This window comes from Lolium perenne, chromosome 5, assembly GCF_019359855.2.
Source record: "Lolium perenne isolate Kyuss_39 chromosome 5, Kyuss_2.0, whole genome shotgun sequence".
Taxonomy (NCBI): domain Eukaryota; kingdom Viridiplantae; phylum Streptophyta; class Magnoliopsida; order Poales; family Poaceae; genus Lolium; species Lolium perenne.
The window spans coordinates 251,029,501-251,051,053 of NC_067248.2; the positions used below are offsets into that span (position 1 = coordinate 251,029,501).

Sequence of the window (21,553 nt, forward strand, 5' to 3'; positions counted from 1 at the left end):
CGACATGCTAGTCTTTTCTAGATCGAACTCCCAACCGGTACGTGCGAAGACAGCAGGAGGCGGCAAAAAAGCCACAAAACTTATCTAGGGTTATATCCTCCTCGCCGGCGACACCTCCGGTTCACTCCATCTCCGGTGGCTTTGGGCCTTGGAGGTGTGGCGGACCAAGGTCCCTCGCCGGCGGAGAGTTTCCGTTCTTAATTTAGTTTGCTTTTCAGTCTCTTTTTTGGGATGGTGAGACGACTGCTACTTTCTGAAGTTAGAATAAGGTCCTCCCTGTCCTATCCTCGCTCCGGTGGTGCATCTAGCGCTAACGGAGGATGTTTGGAGTTGTGTGCCCATCGGATCTCCTGGGATCCGGTCAGTTTTCGTGTTTATTGGTGTGGTCTCATGTCAGTCTCTTTCGATTTACGGTTGTCATCATTGACATGGTTGCTGCTCTGGTACGCTGGTTCTTTGGGACCTTAGCACGACGATTTTCCATCTGTCTACTACAACAAGCTCTACTACGACAAGCTTTGCTTGACTCCGACGATGGAGGGGCGAGGACAGCGGCGCTCCTTCGGCTCGTGCTAGTATATGTAGTCTTTGCTAGGTGGTCCGAGTACCAATTTGTAATTTTCTTTTATTTTTAGGCTATTTGTACTACCATTGATGATTATTATTATATAGGTGGATTTCTGGCAAAAAAAAAAGAAGATATGTTTGACATGGACCAAGAACCGCGTCGCGCGCTGTTTCTTGTCCGAGGATTCACGCATTGGTCGACCAAGAACCATAGAAATGATCGAGGCGATGCCAGATATATTACCATTGCTTGCAAGCTACACGTTTTTCACGTGCTTCCACTTCACACAATAATTGTTCGTACGGCTAGCCACGGTCGCATGGATTAACACTCCAAAGTCCGGTTAAGCAGTTTCAACCGGATCTGCCGCCGGCCACGGTCCCAACAAACTAGCAAAGCATGTTTCAAAAATAAATAAATAAATAAATGCATCATTTTGAGAAGGTAGAGTTCTAGAGACACGTAAATGTTCAAGTTGACACTAGAAATTGTTTAGGAGCTATGAAAATGCTAAATTTGGCTTTTACATAACTGTGAAAACAATGTTTAGGAGAAGTGAAAATGCTTAATTTGTGTTTGGAACTTCATAATTTGCGTGTCCGTAGAGCTCTACCTTTCCAACATAATGCATTTTTGGAGCTCCTAAGTATGTTTTCCACGAAGTCTCATTGTTTCAATTGTAAGGTGGTTTTTATTGGATATTTTTTGGCGGGAGACATTTAGAGCATCCCCACCAGGAGTCTCCAATGCCCCCCTAAACAAGCTTTCAGAGCTCTGGCCCTAAACGGCTACCGTTGGCAGCCCCAAAATGTGCCGGAGCTCAGCGCGGCCCGATAAATCGACCGGCATGCCCGTGATGTCCCCGTAGCGAGGGGTAGATCGGGGAGCGCCGACAACACGTTCTGCATCGAATGAGCCTCGTGGGGCCACCCTTGCAAGGACACACGTCTAATAATTAATAAGTACAAAAATATGTTACACCATGCTTCTGTGCGCAACATGAAATTGGATGGAGCGATTAGGGCATCTCCAGCTGCGCGACGCAAACGGTCGCTGAGCGGCTGTTTTAATCCGCCGTGACTGGAAATGCGTTTGGCACCACTTCCAGCGGGACGACGCAAAGTGACCGGGCCATCCGCGGAGACGCAAACCTGGCCCAAATATGCGCCTTAGATCCATCTCCGCGGACGTCCGGAAAGTGTCCGCTCGCGTCTGGCAGACGTTTCGTCGGGCACGCCTGGCAGCGACTCTGCGTCGATGCGTCTTCTTAAACGCGCCAGTGACTGCGCCGCTGCGTCGCTTCGGCAGCCTGCGCCACGTTAATGGCGATGCCTCGGCTGCCGAGCGGTCGCAGCCCACCTCCGCCAACCACGTTAATGCCGATGCCACGCGTCCCGCGGCCACCGCATGCCTCCGGTCTATATAAATGGGGTGCGCGTTCTTCTTCCTCATCCACTCCTCCAAAGAAATCTTAGCCGCCACAAAGCTCGACCGTAGCGCCGCCTAGGTGTTCCTGCGACGCATCTAGGCCCGCGAGGAAGTCCATGGCCGGTCCTGGTGGCCGGCGAGGCTGTCGAGGCCGCAGCCCTGGGCGCCCCCGGGGCCGGGGAAGGGGCCGCCGTGGTGGAGCAGCTACGGCCCCACGCTCGTCGTTGCCTGCGCCCTCCTCGTCTTCGCAGGACGACCGCTGCTTCGAGTTCCTCCTCCGCATCGACGACGACCCACTCGGCATCAAGCGGCTCCAGGACAAGTTCGCCGAGTTCGTCGACGGCTTCGAGCCAGCGCATTTGCAGCTACGGGAGGCCAGCTGCAACTTCTGCCGCTGACCCGTGGAGGTCCTGTTCGACGGGCATGGCAAGATGTACCTGAACACGGGGTGGGACAAGTTCGCCCGTGACCTCGCGCTCGAGCCCGGCTGTCGGCTCACCTTCCTCTACGAGGGGGACGGCGAGATGATCATCAAGGTGTTCGATGACACAGCCTGCCGTAGGCACTACCACACCGGCGAATCCGGCTCAGACACCGATAGTTAGAACTTAGAGTGTTCTTTCTTTGCAGCGAATCTGGCTACGGGCCAGACGAAGCCAGTAGTCGAGGTTTCTGGATGTTCTTCCTCGGTAGAACCAACAAGGGCACCGTCTCCTCCCGCTGGATTTTTCAGTTTGGGTGATTGGGTTTGCCCTCGAATGTTCTTTCTTGGCAGCGAACATACGGAAATCAACACAACTGGTTTTTTTTTAAATGTTATATTTGTGTCAACCATGGTTCAAACTATGTGTTAGTTTATGTAAACCATGTTCCAAACTATGTGTTAGTTTGTGTAAAATCATGTTTCAATATGTAATATTTGGAACTATGTTTAAATGGAGAAGAGGAAAAAAACAAGAAAAAAATAAATGCGTCGCTTCGCTGGAGTAGCCCCAGACGCAAACGGACGCGCGAACAAAAACGATCATTTTAGCGTCCGCAGCGCGACGCAAACGGACACTCGCGGACATTAAAATGCGTCGCGCTGATATCCGGGGAGGCTTTGCTTCATGCATTCCACGCGGGCCCTTGTCGCTGAATCCATGGCTTGCTGTCCGTCCCCGTTCCTTTCGCGGGTGGTTATTGCTAGCATATTTGTATATATTTGTAAATGTGTGCTGAAATTGCTGAAAAAACATCATGGCGTGGCAACTCCGCCGAATAGATCCCGCAAATGGAAACTGGAATTTTTTTTTTCTATATTACGATTTTCATTGGCGTATTTGTTCAGCAGAAGGCCGCACGTCCCCTTAAACGCGTGTGTTGCCACCCGGTGTGCCCCTTATACACATTATAAGAGGCAGAGCCTAACTTTTCTGGAATCTATTAGTGTTTTCCTTATTTTTTTACATTCAGCTGCTAATTCATCGAGGTTCGGCGGGGCCGAGATTACGGTGGCGGAAGATGGCTGAGGCTCTTTTTTCTAATCCCTCCGCCTCAAAAAAAAGTTGCTCAACTTCTTCTAAATATGGATATACCTATAAGTAAAATATGTCTATAATCCATATCTAGATAAAGTTGAGCAGCTTTTTCAGAAACAGATGAAGTACTAGGTTAGAGAGAGGAACAAGATACACATGACATCATAATTTGACGTCCAAAAGCAAACCAGTTTCGTGCGGCGACAATCCATGGTTTTCGCGTTTGAACCAGCGGCAGGTCGGTACTCAGCATGGGTGTAGGTAGGCCGTGAGGTGCACAAAGCTAGAGAAATACGAACCACAGATAGATACTCTCTCGGACAATAACGTTGCATCCGCCGAAGACCTGTAGAAATCAGGCGATGTCAGATTAGTAATGCTTGCAAGACAAATGTTTCACACGCATCAATTCACACAGTACAACTGAAACAGAGTTTCTGCAGTTTTCAAGCGAAGGTATGTAATATTGTAATGTATGCCGCCGGCGGGCCAGTCCTATACCAGGGAAGCGAACCATGCTTTTGGTTACGACTTTATGATTAGTGAATTCGGAGAGAGGGGCAACCCCGTCCGTCCATCGTTGCAATGTCCAACGAAATTGACCAAATGTTGTTTATCGGAAATTCCTCTTTCGTCACGACCCCTTGTGCCCTCCTATGGTATTGTTGCAGCCATACGGTATTCATCGTTCGAATTCGCCAAAAAAAATGTATTTATCGTTCATCCACGGCTAGCAGCATGTATATAATCCACGATTATCAAAAGGATGTTGAAACCGAAAAAAAATTAGACGGTGGCGAATCCTTTGCTATTTTCTCACATCAATCGTGCACAGGGCAATCCCACCCAAATGTTACGTAATTTTCTCTCCATTTGTTCTCATTAATTTCTATACCAAAAACTATACACCTTATTTCTAAAAACGGGTATGATTTTGTTAGATTTCCTTAAGCTTTGCTTAAATTCAAGCCAACTTCTATAGAATAGCCTAATCCTTTGGTGGAACCTCAATAATTTATTTAATTATGTCATGAGATAACAAGATCCCTGCTCGTGTCTCATAACAATGTTATTTTTTTTATTTTGACTTGGCCAAATTTGGCTTATCGGAACTTCTATGGCCACTAACTTTAGAAGGATAGGTCCCATGACACCTTAAAACACATACATATACAGATAAGTATTTTCTAATAAATACTTCTAGTATAACTATTGATTGATAATGTATTTTGAATACTCCTTGCCATATCCAAAGGTTGCCACTTTGAAATGACGAGTAAGTCACATACCTTATTTTTTTGTGCAAAGAGAGCCTCTGAGTTAGATACCGATACACCTCCATTGTTGACGAAGGAGGACAACTAACACGATTCTAATTTTAAAAAATCGTTAATTTGGATCTGAATATTTCGGTCATGTGATGCATGCTACCGGAATACTCCATGATTCACAATCTAATGTACCACGTAGCTAGCAAAATACCATGTGTCTCTGGCATGATTAGTGTTTCTGGAAATAATTAGTGGAGAAATGTTTGTCCTCTATGTAGGTATATTTTCAAAATTTTGAACAGAGAGCACACATTGAAATGTAATAAATACTAATATTTTCTTATGCGCCGTTGGATATAATAGACCAACCCTTTGGTGAAACCTTAATACATTTTTTCAATTGCCTCATGGGATAGCAATGCGCCTCCTCATGTCTCATAAAAGAAATGTTATGTTTTGACTAGGACAAATTTGGCCTATCACAACTTCTTCGGCCAATAACTTAAAAATCATGGTAGCCGTGACACTTTAAATACTAGATATACATTACATTTTTTTAATAAACTTCAAGTATAAATATTGGTTAACAATGTGTTTTGAATACCACTTCACCCTCTAGGTATTTTTCATTGAAAGATGGGAACATCAATATGGGCGGTTTCATCAAGATCTATTTTCCCTTTCGGGGCACTTGATTGTAGGAACTGTTTTAAGCTCGATGGCGAACGGATTCATGTGCTAGAAGTCCACGAGTGTCATTGCCCCCATTATTCGGAATTTGAATAATACTGTTATTCAAGTATTGATAGGTTTTCATTTGCGTCCATTCTTTGTGATAATCTGAATCTCGGAAAGTGATGTGGGAGGTGAAGTGTCTACAAAGAAAAGTGAGTACATAGTTATGTTGGAAAGTGTTGTGGGAGGTGAAGTGTCTACAAAGCGACCTCGTAGTAAGTACTATTTTCTACAGATTTTCTTATGCATTGTTGGATTAAAATCTCCTTTGGTGAAACCTTAATACCTTTGTTTAATTTCCTCATGGGATAACAAGATGCCTCCTCATGTTTCATAAAAAATGTTATGTTTTGACTTGGACCAATTTGGCCTATCACAACATCTTTGGCCAATAACTTGAAAATCATGGTAATCGTGACACTTTAAATACTAGATATACATTACTTTTTTGAATAAACTTCAAGTACAACTATTTGTTAACAATGTGTTTTTAATACCACTTCACCCTCGAGGTACTTCACATTGAAAGATGAGAACATCTACATGGGAGGTTTCATTACGATCTAGTTTCCATGTCGAGGGATTTTCATTGTAAGAGCCGTTTTAAGGTCGATGGCGGATGGGTTCTTGTGCTAGCTAGAAGTCCTGGAGTGTCATTGCTTGACCATTATTCGGGATTTGAAAAAAAAATGTCACTCAATTATTGATAGGTTTCCATTTGCGTCCATTCAGTGCGATACTCTGAATTTTGGAAAGTGACGTGAGAGGTGAAGTGTCTATAAAGAAAAGATAATACTCAGTTTTGCCGTTCATGAGTTTGCCTCCTCTAGTTATGTCGGAAAGTATTGCGAGAGGTGAAGTATCTACAAAGAAACAACGTTGTTGCATGGAGTGGCGCTTTGCCTCCGATAGTTATGTCGATCATTCGATCATTTTATACTTAAGACTGTAACCGTATGTCCTAGTAACCACATCTCTACTCATTATAAAGGAACTTTTTGTTGCATCAAACAGAAAAACTGGCCATAAAAGATAAAATGGCTTTCACATCATCACAACGAAATCATCGCTGTTTTGAAAGGGAAATACTCCCCCTAGCTTTATTGTCTATCCATTGTGTTTACAGATTCCCGGTTGAGTGCTTTCTCCGTGGCGCTTTGAATTTACTTAGAACGTTGTGGGAGATGACGTGTTGACGCAGGAAGAAGGTACGTAGTTTTGTCGTTCATGAGCTTGCGCAACACGCAACACGACCTCGTTGTTGTACGAGTGGCGCTTCGCCTCCTCTAGTTGTGTCGAGGGTTTTGATCATTTAGGACAAGAATGTAACAGTGAAAATAAACTCTTTGTTGTTTCAAATAGAAAAAATCTATCCGTAAGTAGAGGATAAAATAGCTTTCACATCATGACACCAAAATCATCGCTGTTTGGAAAGTGAAATAATATCTGCAAAATCAAAACCATCAATGTCCCCATAGGAAACTTCCAACTCCTCAGTCATGACGCCCTATAAAACCAGCCCCAACCCCAAGGCTAAACCCCTCATCATTCCCCCACCAATAAACTCCGCGGCGAAAAACCCAACACAACACAGTCGCCCGCAAAGCCGCACCGACCAGTACGTACATAGACGCCAAAAGCGACACGCCTCCACCGCCCCCGCTTCGGCCCTCCCTCCCATATCACCTCCCGCGTCCCTAGCCAGAGCCCACAACCGGCCAAAGTTCACCGGCGATGGTGTCGTCGGCGCTGGACGCGATGGCGGGCACGGCGTGGGGCCGGTGGCTGGGCCTCGTCGCGGCGGTGTGGGTGCAGTGCGTCTCCGGGAACAACTACACCTTCTCCAACTACTCGGACTCCATCAAGACGCTCATGGGCCTCACCCAGCTGCAGCTCAACGGCCTCTCCGTCGCCAAGGACGTCGGCAAGGCCTTCGGCCTCCTCGCCGGCCTCGCCTCCGACCGCGTCCCCACCTGGCTCCTCCTCGCCATCGGCTCCCTCGAGGGCTTCCTCGGCTACGGCGCGCAGTGGCTCGTCGTCTCCCGCACCGTCGCGCCGCTGCCCTACTGGCAGATGTGCGTCTGCCTCTGCCTCGGCGGCAACAGCACCACCTGGATGAACACCGCCGTCCTCGTCACCTGCATCCGCAACTTCCGCGGCAGCCGCGGGCCCGTCTCCGGCGTGCTCAAGGGCTTCGTCGGCCTCAGCACCGCCATCTTCACCGACCTCTGCTCCGCGCTCTTCGCCGACGACCCGGCCTCCTTCCTCGTCATGCTCGCCGTCGTCCCCGCCGCCGTCTGCGCCCTCGCCATGGTCTTCCTCCGCGAGGGCCGCGTTGCGTCGGACGCCAGCGATGAGGCCGACGCGCGTGGGTTCGCCGCCATCAGCACCCTCGCCGTCGCCATCGCGCTCTACCTCCTCGCCGCCGACCTCACCGGCCTCGGCGGGAACGGCGGGGTCGTCTCCACCGTCTTCGTCACCGTCCTCTTCATCCTCCTCGCCGCCCCCGTCGCCGTCCCCGCGCACGTGGCCTGGACGTCCTGGATGAAGACCCGCAAGGCGGCCAACGCCGACGCCGAGAACACGGTCCTGGATGACTCAACCACCACAACCCCGCTCCTGCTCGCGTCCAAGCCGGCGGCGGAGGCGCGCGGGCCCGGCGAGCGCCCGCGGCTCGGCGAGGAGCACACCATCGCGGAGGCGCTCTCCGCGCTCGACTTCTGGCTGCTCTTCTCCTCCTTCCTCATGGGCGTCGGCACGGGGCTGGCCGTCATGAACAACCTCGGCCAGATGGGCGTCGCCATGGGCTACGCCGACGTATCGCTCTTCGTCTCCATGACCAGCATCTGGGGATTCTTCGGCCGCATCGCCTCCGGCACCATCTCCGAGCACTTCATCAAGTACGTTACCACTACTGCTCCATTGCTCCAATTGACTTTTCCTTCATTATTACTCCCCCGTTGATGATTAATCGACGCCATTAATTCTGCACAATTTCCGGTTCAGTAGTAGCAGTACATCCGTGGTACGGATTTGGTGCCGTATCTTGCGATTAGAATCGAACCCCCACCACATAAACAAACAACAAAAGATAGCGCATGGACGGTCCAAACATTTTCCTCGATGTTGCTTTCAGAAAATGCAGCCTCGTGCGAGAGAAGTACAGATCTAAGATCGATGGGGTCGCCGGGTCCATAGTGGTGTGCCCGTGATAGGAATTTGGAATTGGGAGCAGCAGTTCTATGCTTATATTTAAAACATGGTCAAATCTTACTAGATGCAGAATCTTTGTCTTCTAAGTTTATATGAATTAGAAGCATCCAAATAGTCGGTCCATTATATGCAATTTTAGAATTTTTTTCGATAAAGGGCGCTTTTAAAATCGAAGTTTCAAGCATTACACCCAACCTCTGCATAGTTAATAAGCACACAGCTGTTTATGAATCCAGTATCCAACCAAAAGTAGTACACGAAGAACAAATGGGAAAAAGCCAACTAGTTGACAACTTCATTGGCTTCAATCTTACAGGCTATGCAGCCATCCATGTTGGGTAATAAAGTCATTTTCCGTATTCTCCAACCGTGTAGACACCTCCATAAATAGATGTCGGTCATCGAAGCGTTGAAGCGGCGACCATGTTTTTAGACATATTTTGGCGGATCAAGCAAAGATTATAGTTGTTGAAATTGGAATAAAATGCCCCTTTGGTTGGTGCTGACTTATGCACGAAGGAGCCAACAAAAGTGGCCCAGAAGAGTAACATGGTGCAAGAAAAGTACAGAGATCTAAGATCGATTTGGTCGGCGTCTCCATTGTGGTGCCCATGAAAGGAAATTTGGACGAGACTTTCTAGAAAAATATTATACTAGTATAAAACATGCTCAACATCTTACTAGATGTTGAATTATTTGCCCTTAAGTGTTCTATGATAAGAACATTGTTTATCTTTCTTCGTGAACTAGCACCGTACAGAAGTACTCGGTCCATTTTTGATTGATAGGCATTTTAGGCAACATTGAACGAATTAATAAGAAAACCTAAAATTGGACTGAATTGCCCGTTGGTGCTGTCTTGAGCACGAAGGAGCCAAAAGCAATGGCCAGATCCAGAGTAACGTGGGTAGGACTTTATTTTATTGATGGATGAAGGCACAAAGCAGGCATTGTTGGAGTAGAAAGGCATCAACATCGTGGAGGAGTTTGGCTCCCATAAAGAACTGAACGGTGGAATTTGCATCGCACCTCAACGTCTTCCCTCTCGGTGGGAGTAAAGAAGTGTCAAATTTTCTGTGCAGTGTATGTCATGTGGTTCTTGGCTTTTTTCCCGTGGGCGGATTATTCCCTCTTACGCTTTTGGGCAGAAAGTTCAGATATTTTAGGACAGTAAGACTGAATGATAGCTATGGCTAATTTGTACTTTTGTGGGTTCAGTGTCATGAGGTTTCAGCAATAAGAACAAATACATTATTGTCAGTCCTGCCGGAACTTTTCCACAATTTAGAATTGCTAATTTGCTACCAAACCATGCTTTTCTTTTCATTTTTAATCATGCATGGCAAAGTCAATCTTTGCACCTGAATCTGTTCATTTCATTTCTGACATACCTGAATTTTGCCAGGACGAGAGCACTGCCGCGCCCGGTGTGGAACGCGGCGTCGCAGGTGCTGATGTGCGCGGGGTACGTCTTCATGGCATTCGGCATGCCGGGCTCCCTCTTCATCGGCTCCGTGGTCGTCGGCGTCTGCTACGGCGTGCGCCTCGCCGTCACCGTGCCGACAGCTTCCGAGCTGTTCGGGCTCAAGTACTACGGCCTCATCTACAACATCCTCATCCTCAACCTGCCGCTCGGCTCCTTCCTCTTCTCCGGCCTCCTCGCGGGCCTCCTCTACGACGCGCAGGCCACCGCCACGCCCGGCGGCGGCAACACCTGCGTTGGCGCGCACTGCTACCGCGGCGTCTTCTCCGTCATGGCCGTCGCTTGCGTCATTGGGTTCGTCCTCGACTTGATCCTCAGTGTCAGGACCAAGCGGGTGTACGCGAAGATCCACGAGGCCAAGAAGGCCAGCAGGTTGGCCGCAGCGCAGAGGGTCAGCTAGCCGCCGCTCTCAGCAGATACAGCATCTGTAATGTGATTAAATTTTGCGCAGCAATTAAGCCTTGATTCTTTGGGCAAATATGGATAGGTTGGTATACATCTGTTCAGTTGGATAGAGTGATTCTTTGAGCATTGATCGATGCAAAGGACCAATGTGCTGCAAAGGGGGAGTTCATGAAGGCTGATTGGATGCAAGTGTTTTGTCAGCTGAAGTAGCAGTACTCCTGGCTGAGATGGCTACAGATTGTTTGGCTTTCACATTCAGCTTAGTCTGTATCCATCTTGCAGAGGACTTGTGAACTTGTAATGGTTGTGTTTTGTATGATAGGAGGCCCTATCGGCAGACATCAATTCAAGTACATTTCTTTCTCAACTCTTTTGTTTGCTTTCTTTCTTTCTGAGAACGGCTCAGTGGCACAGCACAGTGATGGAATTCAGCCTCAGTGTTGTCCAGGCTTACATAGCTGATTCCAGCTTCCAAGGGAGTGCTGTTTTGTAAACTGCAGCCCTAACATCGAGAGGGCTGACTCTGCAGGCTGCATCATTGCTCCTTAAGTTAAGTGTATGTTGAACTGGATAGAGTGGTTCTTTGAGCATTGATCGATGCACATGATCAATGTGCTGCAAAGGCGGAGTTCATGAAGGCTGATTGGATGGAAGTGTTTTCTCAGCTGAAGTAGCAGTACTCCTGACTGCGATAGCTGCAGATTGTGTGGCTTTCGCCTTCAGTTTTGTGTGTACTCTGCTGAAGAACTTCTAATGGTTGTTCTGTTTGTATGATGGGATATACCTTGTACCCACAACGGCACTGTGCTATGGCCTTTCGGCGGACATCAATTCCATAATTCTTCTGAACTCTTGCGTTTGCTCTTTTCTGAGCACGGCTCAGTATTACAATGCAGTGAAGGAATTCAGTGCCGTCAAACTTACATAGTTCATTCGAGCTTCCAAGCGAGTGGCTGTTTGTGAACTGCAGTGCTCACAAAGAGAGGGCCGGTTCTGCAGATTGCATCCTACTCCTTCGGTTATGTGCATGCTGAACCTGAAGAAGCGTAGAGAAAGCTGCAGTTTCTGTAGCAGAGGAGTACCTTGACCTAGTTTGGTGATGATCTGAAAAAATGACCATGATGAAAGGATGTTTTCTGAAGTAATTCAGGTATATTTGAAGCTGAAAACAATTCATCATCCACCATTAACACTTCTGTTTGTGAGATTTTTGCTATCAGGTTCACCATATTGTTTTCAGAACAACTAACCACTACGAAATTCATCCTGGGGGAGAAATATCTCGTCTCTCCATTTGGACATTAACATGGCTTTCCTTTTTCTGTGTGAAAGATATTGGCATGGCTTGCTTACATTGTGGCTCAAATCTGATAAGCTGATTTGACACGAGGTTGGTAACTCTGTATAAGTGGATGCTGACCAGATGAAGAGCTAAATATCCTGGGATGGTCCATGATCGATGATTAATATCTTCAGCAATCATAATCTTCAGAGTTTTTGACGGCTCACAATAGGTTAAGATATACGGCTGCAAAATCTATTTATCTTTATCTTTTCGTCCCTTTAGTCCAGATAAGGTTTACATCACTGGCACCTCACCATAAAGTACATTTTGAAAAATACCGGACCGTCGAAATCTCCTCGTACAGATACTTTCAGCAGATTTAACACTGAGATCAAGACATGCTGATCATCAAGTAGAAAATGACATTTGTGAATAGGAAACACTTTTGATCAAGTTGGTTCTCTGCTTTTTCTTTGAGAAAAATGTTTTCTATGTATTGACTTCTATATACTTGCAAACATTCCCTTTCTGAGCATACTGAAGAATCTACTACTTTATAGATTTACATGTGAAGATGATGCATTCTCAACAAGCTCCTTCATTATATACTTACATGAACACATGCATGAGAACACCTTTTTGGAATGTTGAGTGTTGCCTTTGGAGAAAGTAACCCAATTGAATTCTTTGCTATGTTAATCTACACTTGGTTTTCAAATATTAGTGCAAATATTTTTGGTACATTCTTGATTGATATATTAGCTAACATCAACTTGGCAGGCATGTAGTCACTTACCTAAGACATTTTCAAAAAGAAACATGTAAAGAAGGGAAAAAAAACCTACCGATATTGTCTGTCTATAATTGACTAATATTGTTGAGTGGTTGCTCACAATGCTACTGATATTTTTTTAGATCAACTATGCTACTGATATTGTCTGTGTTATGTGGCTGCTAGGGTTTGGGAGGGAGAGAGAGGGCTGCGAGGGCGCGAGAAGACCGGCCGGGGGTCTTTTGCCCACGGCCGGGCAAGAGGGAAGGGATTTCCTTCTTAATTCTTGCTTGATTAGATTGATACGTCTCCTCTCCTTATATAGAGAGGTTTACTTGACCCCTAAGAAAACGACCCTTATCTCTAATTAACCCTAAGACTAACGGGCTATACCGCCAGCCCAAGCCCATTACGTACTCTAACACTACACCCCACCTGGACATGCAACTCGTCCTCGAGCTGCAACCTAAACAAACCATGACTCGACGCAACACAAACCTTTTTTTCAATATGGGAGCGATGCCCCGGCCTCTGCATCAATCGATGCACACAGCCATTTACATCTCGGCTTGTTTTATTACTCTCAACCTGAAATGGATTGGGACGCTTTATTGTTGACCTCTGAACATAAAGTGGACACCATCCGCCCGTCGGACGTGCACCTGTACAGTCACCTGGATCCCATGGAAACCAGCGGGACAAAAGGAGCCCGCGCGGCGGCCGGCGGCGGAATGCAGTGGTGCTACGCGGTGCGCTCCTGTCGGTGACACCATGCGTTCTCCCTGCCGGCTGACTGTCGATGGCGCAGACTTTGAGGTCGCTGCCTGTGGGGGAAACCGCCCGTGGGGGAAACCGCACGCCCAAGATCCCCGACGCAGCGGACGAGATCGAGGTCCGTTGCGCAACGAAGCGCAACTTGGAGGAGCTACAGCTGCAGATCACGCATCTCCTGTACACGCCGACGCACTAGGAGGCGGCGCTCAGCAGCCTCACCGCCGCCGACACGTGGCGGATAGCGATCCAAGCCGGAAGCGCTGACGGCGACGGAGGGAAACGGACCTGGTGGAAGGGCATCCCGGGCGGTCTCAGTCCGGGGCCAAGGTCGCTCCCACACCGCCGAAAGGCAGGGATGGCGTCGGTGGCGGCAGCAGCTGCCGCTGCGGTGTTGGTGGCGACGACCGCTGTTGCTGCTGCTGCAGCTGCTCACCGAACGGCAGGGACAACGTCGGTGAGGACAGCAACTGCAGCGGCGGCAGCGGCTGCTGTTGCTGCGGGAGCGTCCCGGTGGGGAAGAAGGCGGCCGGCTGCTGGAGAAGAGGGACCCCCGGCGCCGAGGTAGGATCCGGCCCGGAGATGGTGGACAGCGGCAGCGGGGACTGCAGCAGCCCGGCGTCGGGTGGCGGCGACGACAGCAACAGGCGGCCTGGCGATCGCGGAGGAGGCTGCCTGGTGCGTCGGTGGCCCGTAGGGACCGGCCAGGAAGAGGTGGATCTCCTGGACAACAGTGGTGAGATCGCGGATTGCTCCGGCGATCTCCTCCGGGGTGAGGGCGACGGGAAGCGGCGTGGTGGAGGTGGCCGGCACCGGCCTGGGCGGGGCGCCGGTGGTGGTGGGATGGCTGGACATGATCGAACCCGGAAAGCTGATACCAAGTGTTGTGGCTGCTAGGGTTTGGGAGGGAGAGAGAGGGCAGCGAGGGCGCGAGAAGGCCGGCCGAGGGCCTTTTGCCCACGGCCGGGCAAGAGGGAAGGGATTTCCTTCTTAATTCTTGCTTGATTAGATTGATACGTCTCCTCTACTTATATAGAGAGGTTTATTTGACCCCTAAGCAAACGACCCTTATCTCTAATTAACCCTAAGACTAACAGGCTATACCGCCAGCCCAAGCCCATTACGTACTCTAACAGTCTGATTGGATGGAAGTGTTATTTTTGTTCATCCGAAGCAGTAGCACAATTGAATGAGATGGCCTTACATTGTGTGGCCTTGCCCTTCATTTATCTTTGAAAGGGAGGCGAAAGATTGGCCCCATCCATTAATTCCGAAAAAGAGAGTTTCAAGCGGATAGCCTGGCAAAAACCGGTAAGTTCGCTTTTCCTGTTGACTTGTGGTATAGTGTCCTTTGTTGGCCCTTCAGTTTTTAGTGTGTAGCCATCCTGCAGAGAAGGTTATAAACATGTAATGCTTCTGCTTGTATGATATACAGCAGAGCAAGTGATTGTACATTTGGCCAGTTTGGCATATGAGGTCGATCAATTCAAGTTCGTTTCTTCTAACCCTTTTGTTTGATACTCTCTGAGCACTGATTCAGTAAAGCAACATGGTGAAGGAATTCAGTGGTTTAAGAGGACGTAGCTGATTCTAAGGGAGTGCTGTTTGAAATTTGAACTGAAGTGCAGACTTAGAGAGATGCAGACTGCATTATGTCCCTTCAGTTCTGTGCGTATGCTGAACCTGGAGAAGAGCAGAGAAGGCGTTTGCTCCAGGACAACCCCCTCCCCCTAAAATTGGTCTAGTTGATGCAGAACACCTACTGAGACAGAGGGTAGTTGTAACTCACTGACTGCTTCTGAAGCTACATGGTTTTCCCGCAAGGCTAATTATCAATGCCTGAATGCAAGCAGTGCAGTCTGAGCCCATGAGGTTGGTGGTCATCTGAAAGACCTTTATGGTGCACCGGCGGTACCTGAAGCTAATGGTTCATGTATACTTGATGCTTAAATTAACTTCTCCTCCATTATTAAGACTTCTATCTGTGATATTTTTGCTAAGATGTTTCATTTGGTTTGCAGACAACCAAGCTCCATTTTCTGCTGGATTATTCTATCATTATACCTCAAAACCGTGCAATCTGATTTGACACGCAGATGGCAACTCATTCTAAGTGGATGCTGACATAATAAATAGCTTGATTTTTTGGGGTGGTCCATCCTCTGTCATTGTCTTCAGATTTTTAACGCTTCAAAAAGGTTAAGATATGGTTCTAAAATCTATTTATCAGCATCTGTTCACCCCTGTAGTCCAAATAAGGTAGTACATCATTGCCACTTCACCATAAAGCATATGTTGAAAAATATCGCACCATCGAAATTTCCAGCCAGATACTTTTAGCAGATTTAACACTGAGATTTACACATGTTGATTGTTAAGTAGAAAATGACATATTTGTGAATACATAAGACTTTTGCTTCAGATAGTTTTCTGTTTTTTGTCTTAGAATAACGGTTTTCTGTTGTTGGCATCTATATACTTGCAAACATTTCCGGGTATGAGCATACTGAAGAATCTGCTATTTTTGACCTTTTATATGCAGGGCCTGCCATTATAGAACTTGAAGTGAATAGTCTACATTCTGAACAAGCTGATGTATAATCTACTTACGCGAACAAATGTATGAGAACATCTTTGGAATTTGAGTTTTTTTTCATTGGATAAAGTAAGAAAATACTATGATGTATTCTTTGGTATGTTAACTGGTGCAGGTATATTTTGTTACATGCTTGACTGATATATAGAGCTAGCCAGAGTAGATATTTTTCCATGGGGAGTATGCAGGTGCTGGTGTGCTGCTGTCTTCTGTAAACATCAACTTAGCAGGCATGTTCCTAGCAACTTTACCGAAGATATTTTGAAAAAAAAAACACGAGAATAAGAAAAACAGTTACTAATATTGTCGGTCTATAACTGACTTCAGAGGCTTAAGTCGCTGTTCACAATGCCGCATAGTAACTAGGAAAAGAAATGCAGAAAACAGCTAGGCTTGCTCTATTGGTACCATATGAAGAAAAATAAAATTCTCAAAATTTGCCAAGGATCTCCTTTTAGCACCACCAACCATATTATCATCGCTTCGATAATGGAAGTATTTATTATTGACCATACAAGACTAGTTCCAGATAAAGTCAGCGTTTTGCTTCACACTGATAACTGATTGCTTACAGTACTTTTGTGAAGACAAAAATCATAAATCTATGCATATTAATATATGCTTTTCTGAGATATTTTCAACCTTGGATTTGTTTCTCTCCTTACATTTTTTTTTTGGTTCCATGTACGGATGCTTATTAATTTGCATCATAGAGCCATCTGCAATTTAACTTTGCGGGTTATTCTCCTTTTCCTCTAAGCCTAAGGATAATACTTCATGGGCCATCTAAAACTTTTTAAAGTAAGATATCTATACACTATTCTGTTACACTGACTCAGCCAAAGTTCTGTTTTCTCGAGAACTGTTCACCGACATCATTTTTGCTGTGATCGCCAGGCTTTATAGCCTAATAGGTACCGGTCATCAGCGGTAAATCTGATTACCGTCGTTATCCAGAAATACCTATCTTCTACTGCTGAAAGTTATTCAAATGGAAATTGAAATTTGTCAAAATTTGAGTAAATAATGCTGGTGGTCACCAGAACCATCCTCTTTAGAGGAGTTTTGTATGTTTATAAACATCAAACATCAAGTCCTTCTTCATCTTAGTATGTCCAAAGAAGACAGTATGCTGTCATAGTTTAATTAAGTGGAAAATCATTCTAGAGGCAGGATTGGTTAAGAAAATGAAAATTGCTTGGATAGTGTGAACGTTAGAAAAATACTAACTTACAAAAAAGGATCTAAAGACTAAGGGGAGGTGATAAAAATCTTATGATTAGTAAACAGCATGTGACAAGAAGATGCAATAAATTAAGAAGAGAACATGTTCTATACAGGTAAAGGAACACCATCAAGAATTCCAAAAAGGAACACGAATTGAGAGATAGAATCAACTGATGCAGAGCGCACTGGTTGACCGACACCATTGCAAACAATCGTTGGTTGCTTTTGCTAGCAATCCCACTCTATCCACAAGCAAAAGGCTAAAGAATGTGATGCTCATCACGTCATTATCTTTTAATTAATTAATTACACTCGCTCCAAATTAATGTTTCTGATTGGTGTTAGCGGTCTAGCGGGACACCAGCAAGCTCATGACCGCCGCCGCTAGAGCGGCCTGGAGCAGCAATGACGCCGCGGACGTCGTTGTTGCAGCGTCGGACTCGCCGGTCGCCAGGCTCGCCAGCCATGAGTCCGCCGCGACCTGCGCGCTGTTGACGACGTCGCCCGGCCTCGGCAACGGGCCGTTGCTCGACTTCAGGCTGCAAACAATGTCGCGCGATGAATCTCTGGTCAGAATGCAACTCTGAGAACATCACAGATAGTTAATTAGCTGCTAAGCTAGCGCTAGGGAGAGCGAAAGATCCTAAGCTTCTCGATCTTGAGTTTTCCATGGGGTTTTGGCCAACTAGGCATTGGCAGCTTTCAACGCGGCAAGCACTACCCAGGAACGTGGCTGGTGACCACGGGTGGTGGGGAAGGAACAAAGGCAAAGCTTTGTTTGATCGATCGATGTTCCTTCTTTTTCGCCACCAAAAGGAAATGCATTTTCTAAGTGATCACATTCTCCGGCCGGCCATGGTACGTACCTGCTGGGGATGGCGCCGGAGCGGGGGCAGAAGGTGACGGAGTAGGCGTCGGAGCCGGAGCAGGTGAAGGTGGAGGTGGCGTCGTCGTAGGCGTAGCTGTAGGCGCGCGGACACGCCGCCTTGAACGCCTGCGAGTAAGTGGACGGGTGGCACGTGTCAGGATTGCCGAAGTCGCCGCTGCAGCAGAATTCCGGCCGCCCGAACGCCTCGCACGCGCTCCGGCACCCCTGTCCCGCCGACGCCGTGAGCTCCTGCGGGCACCGCTCGTTGAGATCGACGAGGCACCCCGTGGCCGGGCACCCCGCTGCCTCCACCAGCACCGGCACGTTGTACCCGTCCACCAGGCTCACGTCGTAGTAGTCCTCCTTGCTTGCGCCGCCGGCGAGGGTGAACTCGACCAGCGTGGCGGGAGGTTCCGCGCCGGAGCCGTGGCACTCCAACTCGCCGCTGCCGCAGTCGCCCGTGGCGCACTTGCCGGAGGCGCCGTCGAAGGCGCACCCCGTGCGCGCCCAGAACCGGCCAGACCACCCGGCCGGCGCCGCCATGGACCGCGCCTCCCCCGAGGCCAGCGCGAACCCCGTCGTCTCCAGCAGCGGACTGCCCGAGTTCGCTAGTACCCCCGGCCACACCGTGCCTCCGCACCGGTTCGTGAACGTGAACGTCACCCCGCCGGCCACCGACCCTGCAGCATGCACGCGCTATCCATCCGTAAAGCCTTTCAAACACATGTACACTAACATACACAAGAAGAAACCAACAGATTCGCCATTGCCGATCGCACGTACAATACCTCGAAAGAAGGACACGATGACGAATAAGATGCATCCAATCGAGGAAGGTAAGGCGATCGGAGAAGCCATTGCATGCACGCCGGTATGTCTGAAACGGAATGCGTAGTGGTGGGGAGCAAGTATATATATATGGCAGGAGTGGTGCCCGATATGGTCCGTGGAACGGCGGTTTAACTTAACTATATAGGGCAAGTAAGACTAGGGAGGAGTGAGTGATCGCGACCACACTGTGAGTGAGCAGACCACAGTGGGAGTAGGGTTGGTTGGTTATGCCGAGATAGCTTGTGCAGCTGTACAGGCTCACTCCTGGTCGTTTTATAGCTCGCGGTGACGTCAGCAGCCCGACTCATCTCCTCCTACATTTCCAGATCCTTTTCTCCCCCTCCTTATCTCTCTTCCCTGCTGCATCCTTTTCATCTCCTTTTCTCTTTGTTCTTTTCCCTTTTCACGGTGAGCATTGATATACTGATAATTTGGGGATTCACTCTTTCAACCTTCTTTTTTTACTTATTCCGATGCTTTTTAGTGCTTTGTTTTTCTTTTCTTTCACAAGGGAAAAGACATGAGACTTAGGGATTGACATGCTTTGTGGAAAAGGAAACTGCAGCATGGTCGAGAAGACGACCTGCCATCTTTTTTTGCTCGTTGATATTTCTCTTGGTATGTGCCATGTTTTCAATAATAATGAAATAAAAGCTGCATGCATCGATCGATGCAGAGGCTAGGATGCATGCTGCTCCATTTCGAGACTATGTGCAGAGCACATGTAGTCGAGCAACACATTTAGTAGAGTGACCAGATGGGATCGAGTGATATGCCAAGAAGAATTCTATTTTGCCATCTTTCTCTAGGAGAGCCTGCTGAATCAAGGATAGTAATGTCAGACTTGGTACCTGCACGTCCAAGTTTGGAAGGAGCCACATGTTCATCTTGCACGGCACCACCAAATAACCAACATGACATCGATCACATTCAACAATCTGTCACTCTTCAGGAGATGGCCTCCATGTACACCTTATCGTTGGAATCCTGGACACCATCCCTTGAAAATTCACAAATGATGGCAACTATTTCGCCTTGTTGACTTATAAAATCAAATTTAAGTGCTCCCACGCGACTTCCTTTGATGAGACCAATTCGAAAGTTTGTACGCCACCTAAATGCAATTTGTTTTGGGTGGTTGGTCATGCAAAATAGTGCTCGGTTAGCGGATTATTTACAAAAAAGAGGATGGCCTAATTTTGGTAAATGGCATTTATGCAATCAAGTCCAAAAAAGAAACTCACCTTCTTTTCAAGTGTCACTTCACTATCCGAATTTGGACGGCTTTCTTTCACGGAATCGATTCCATGACATTCTTCCCCTGCTTTGGGCCAAGAACGCAAATATCATAGCATGATGAAAAAAGTTTGATTTGGAGAAAGAAGAGCGGGGAAAGCAATGTCCTCCTTGAACGTACTCACCTCCTTTGAAATTTGGAAGGAACACAATGCTATGGTCTTAAAATAACACGTCACATTCCCTGCCATCATCATTGCTAAGATCAAAGGGGAAAGAATTTGGAGCTTCGCCAAGGCGAAGTTTGCGAGTAATGAAACGGATCGGATGTGGATCGGATGGTGCCATTCCTACATCTATTTCCATATTTTCAAATCAAATATGGATGTTGTCGAATACAAATGCGAAGAGGGTGTTGCTCGGATATGGATGAGGAGCGGATATTTCCTGAATTTAGTTTGGATAAGAATAACGAAATAATATGCTCTGCTCTTATCTTATAGTGAGTCAACCGTATTTGTATTGTGATATAATACACAACAGTTTCAAGTTCAATCATAGAAAAATACTTTTCTCCACTTTGTTGGTATATTTGGTTGAATAATTGGCATATCGAGATATAATTACTGGAATATTTTTCGATAAAGGGAATATATTAATATAAAAAAGATACCAATTACATCCAGACTATGCAACAACACACCACCCTAATGGCACTACGGATGCACACAGCAAAAAAAAGGAAAAAAAAACTCAGAAACAAAAGTCCCGCTACAGTTTCTCGGGCCTAACAACAGCAATACATCCACCGCCAAGACAACACCTGAAATACAGACTCTCCAAAAACGACGCCTCCAAGAAGGGAGCAGTGCTCTAACACCGTCATCGTCCGATCAAAAATCTTAGGTTTTCACCCTGAAGATAGTCCCCGCTCTCAAAACAATGCCTCCAACAAGGTCATTGTCAGGCACAACCAGTTAAGACCAGACCTTGGGTTTTCACCCTGAAAGGTAGGACTCTGAACTTCACTTGTGTTATCGCCCCCACTTTCATACCGCTGCTGTGAAGTCCGGAACACCAAGCAAGTCTCTCAACAGCGCGGAGACTTGAACCTCACTTAGCTAGTCCTCCCCTCCGGCCTTCATGAATCTCTTCTTCTGACTTTCATCATGGATCCATAGTCACTTGATGTCAACACAGAAAAAGAGCTTCACGCCGCTCCCTTCAGAACCAATCGGCCAGAATAAAAACATGGGCGTGCACGACCGAATACCACCGATCCAGCAAACTCTAGGCAAAAAGCAGTGTTACATTCGCCGGCGGAGCCTTCCGGAACTCAACACA

The 21,553-nt window shown here is 47.2% G+C and overlaps 2 protein-coding genes across 2 annotated transcripts; one reads left to right on the forward strand and one right to left on the reverse strand.

Moving 5' to 3' along the window:
- The first annotated feature begins 7,086 nt into the window (after nt 1-7,086).
- On the forward strand, nt 7,087-10,990 carry LOC127302681 (protein NUCLEAR FUSION DEFECTIVE 4). Its single transcript, XM_051333223.2, has 2 exons — nt 7,087-8,422; nt 10,141-10,990. The coding sequence occupies exons 1-2, from the start codon at nt 7,257-7,259 to the stop codon at nt 10,616-10,618; spliced, it is 1,644 nt and encodes a 547-aa protein (XP_051189183.1). The 5' UTR covers nt 7,087-7,256; the 3' UTR covers nt 10,619-10,990.
- A 6,351-nt stretch (nt 10,991-17,341) lies between these two features.
- On the reverse strand, nt 17,342-19,202 carry LOC127302682 (thaumatin-like protein 1). The gene is made up of 3 exons (XM_051333224.1): nt 18,931-19,202; nt 18,141-18,822; nt 17,342-17,813 (listed from the first exon to the last, which is right to left on the reverse strand). Exons 1-3 carry the CDS (start codon nt 18,998-19,000, stop codon nt 17,624-17,626), a joined length of 942 nt encoding a protein of 313 aa, XP_051189184.1. The 5' UTR covers nt 19,001-19,202; the 3' UTR covers nt 17,342-17,623.
- Nucleotides 19,203-21,553: the final 2,351 nt, after the last annotated feature.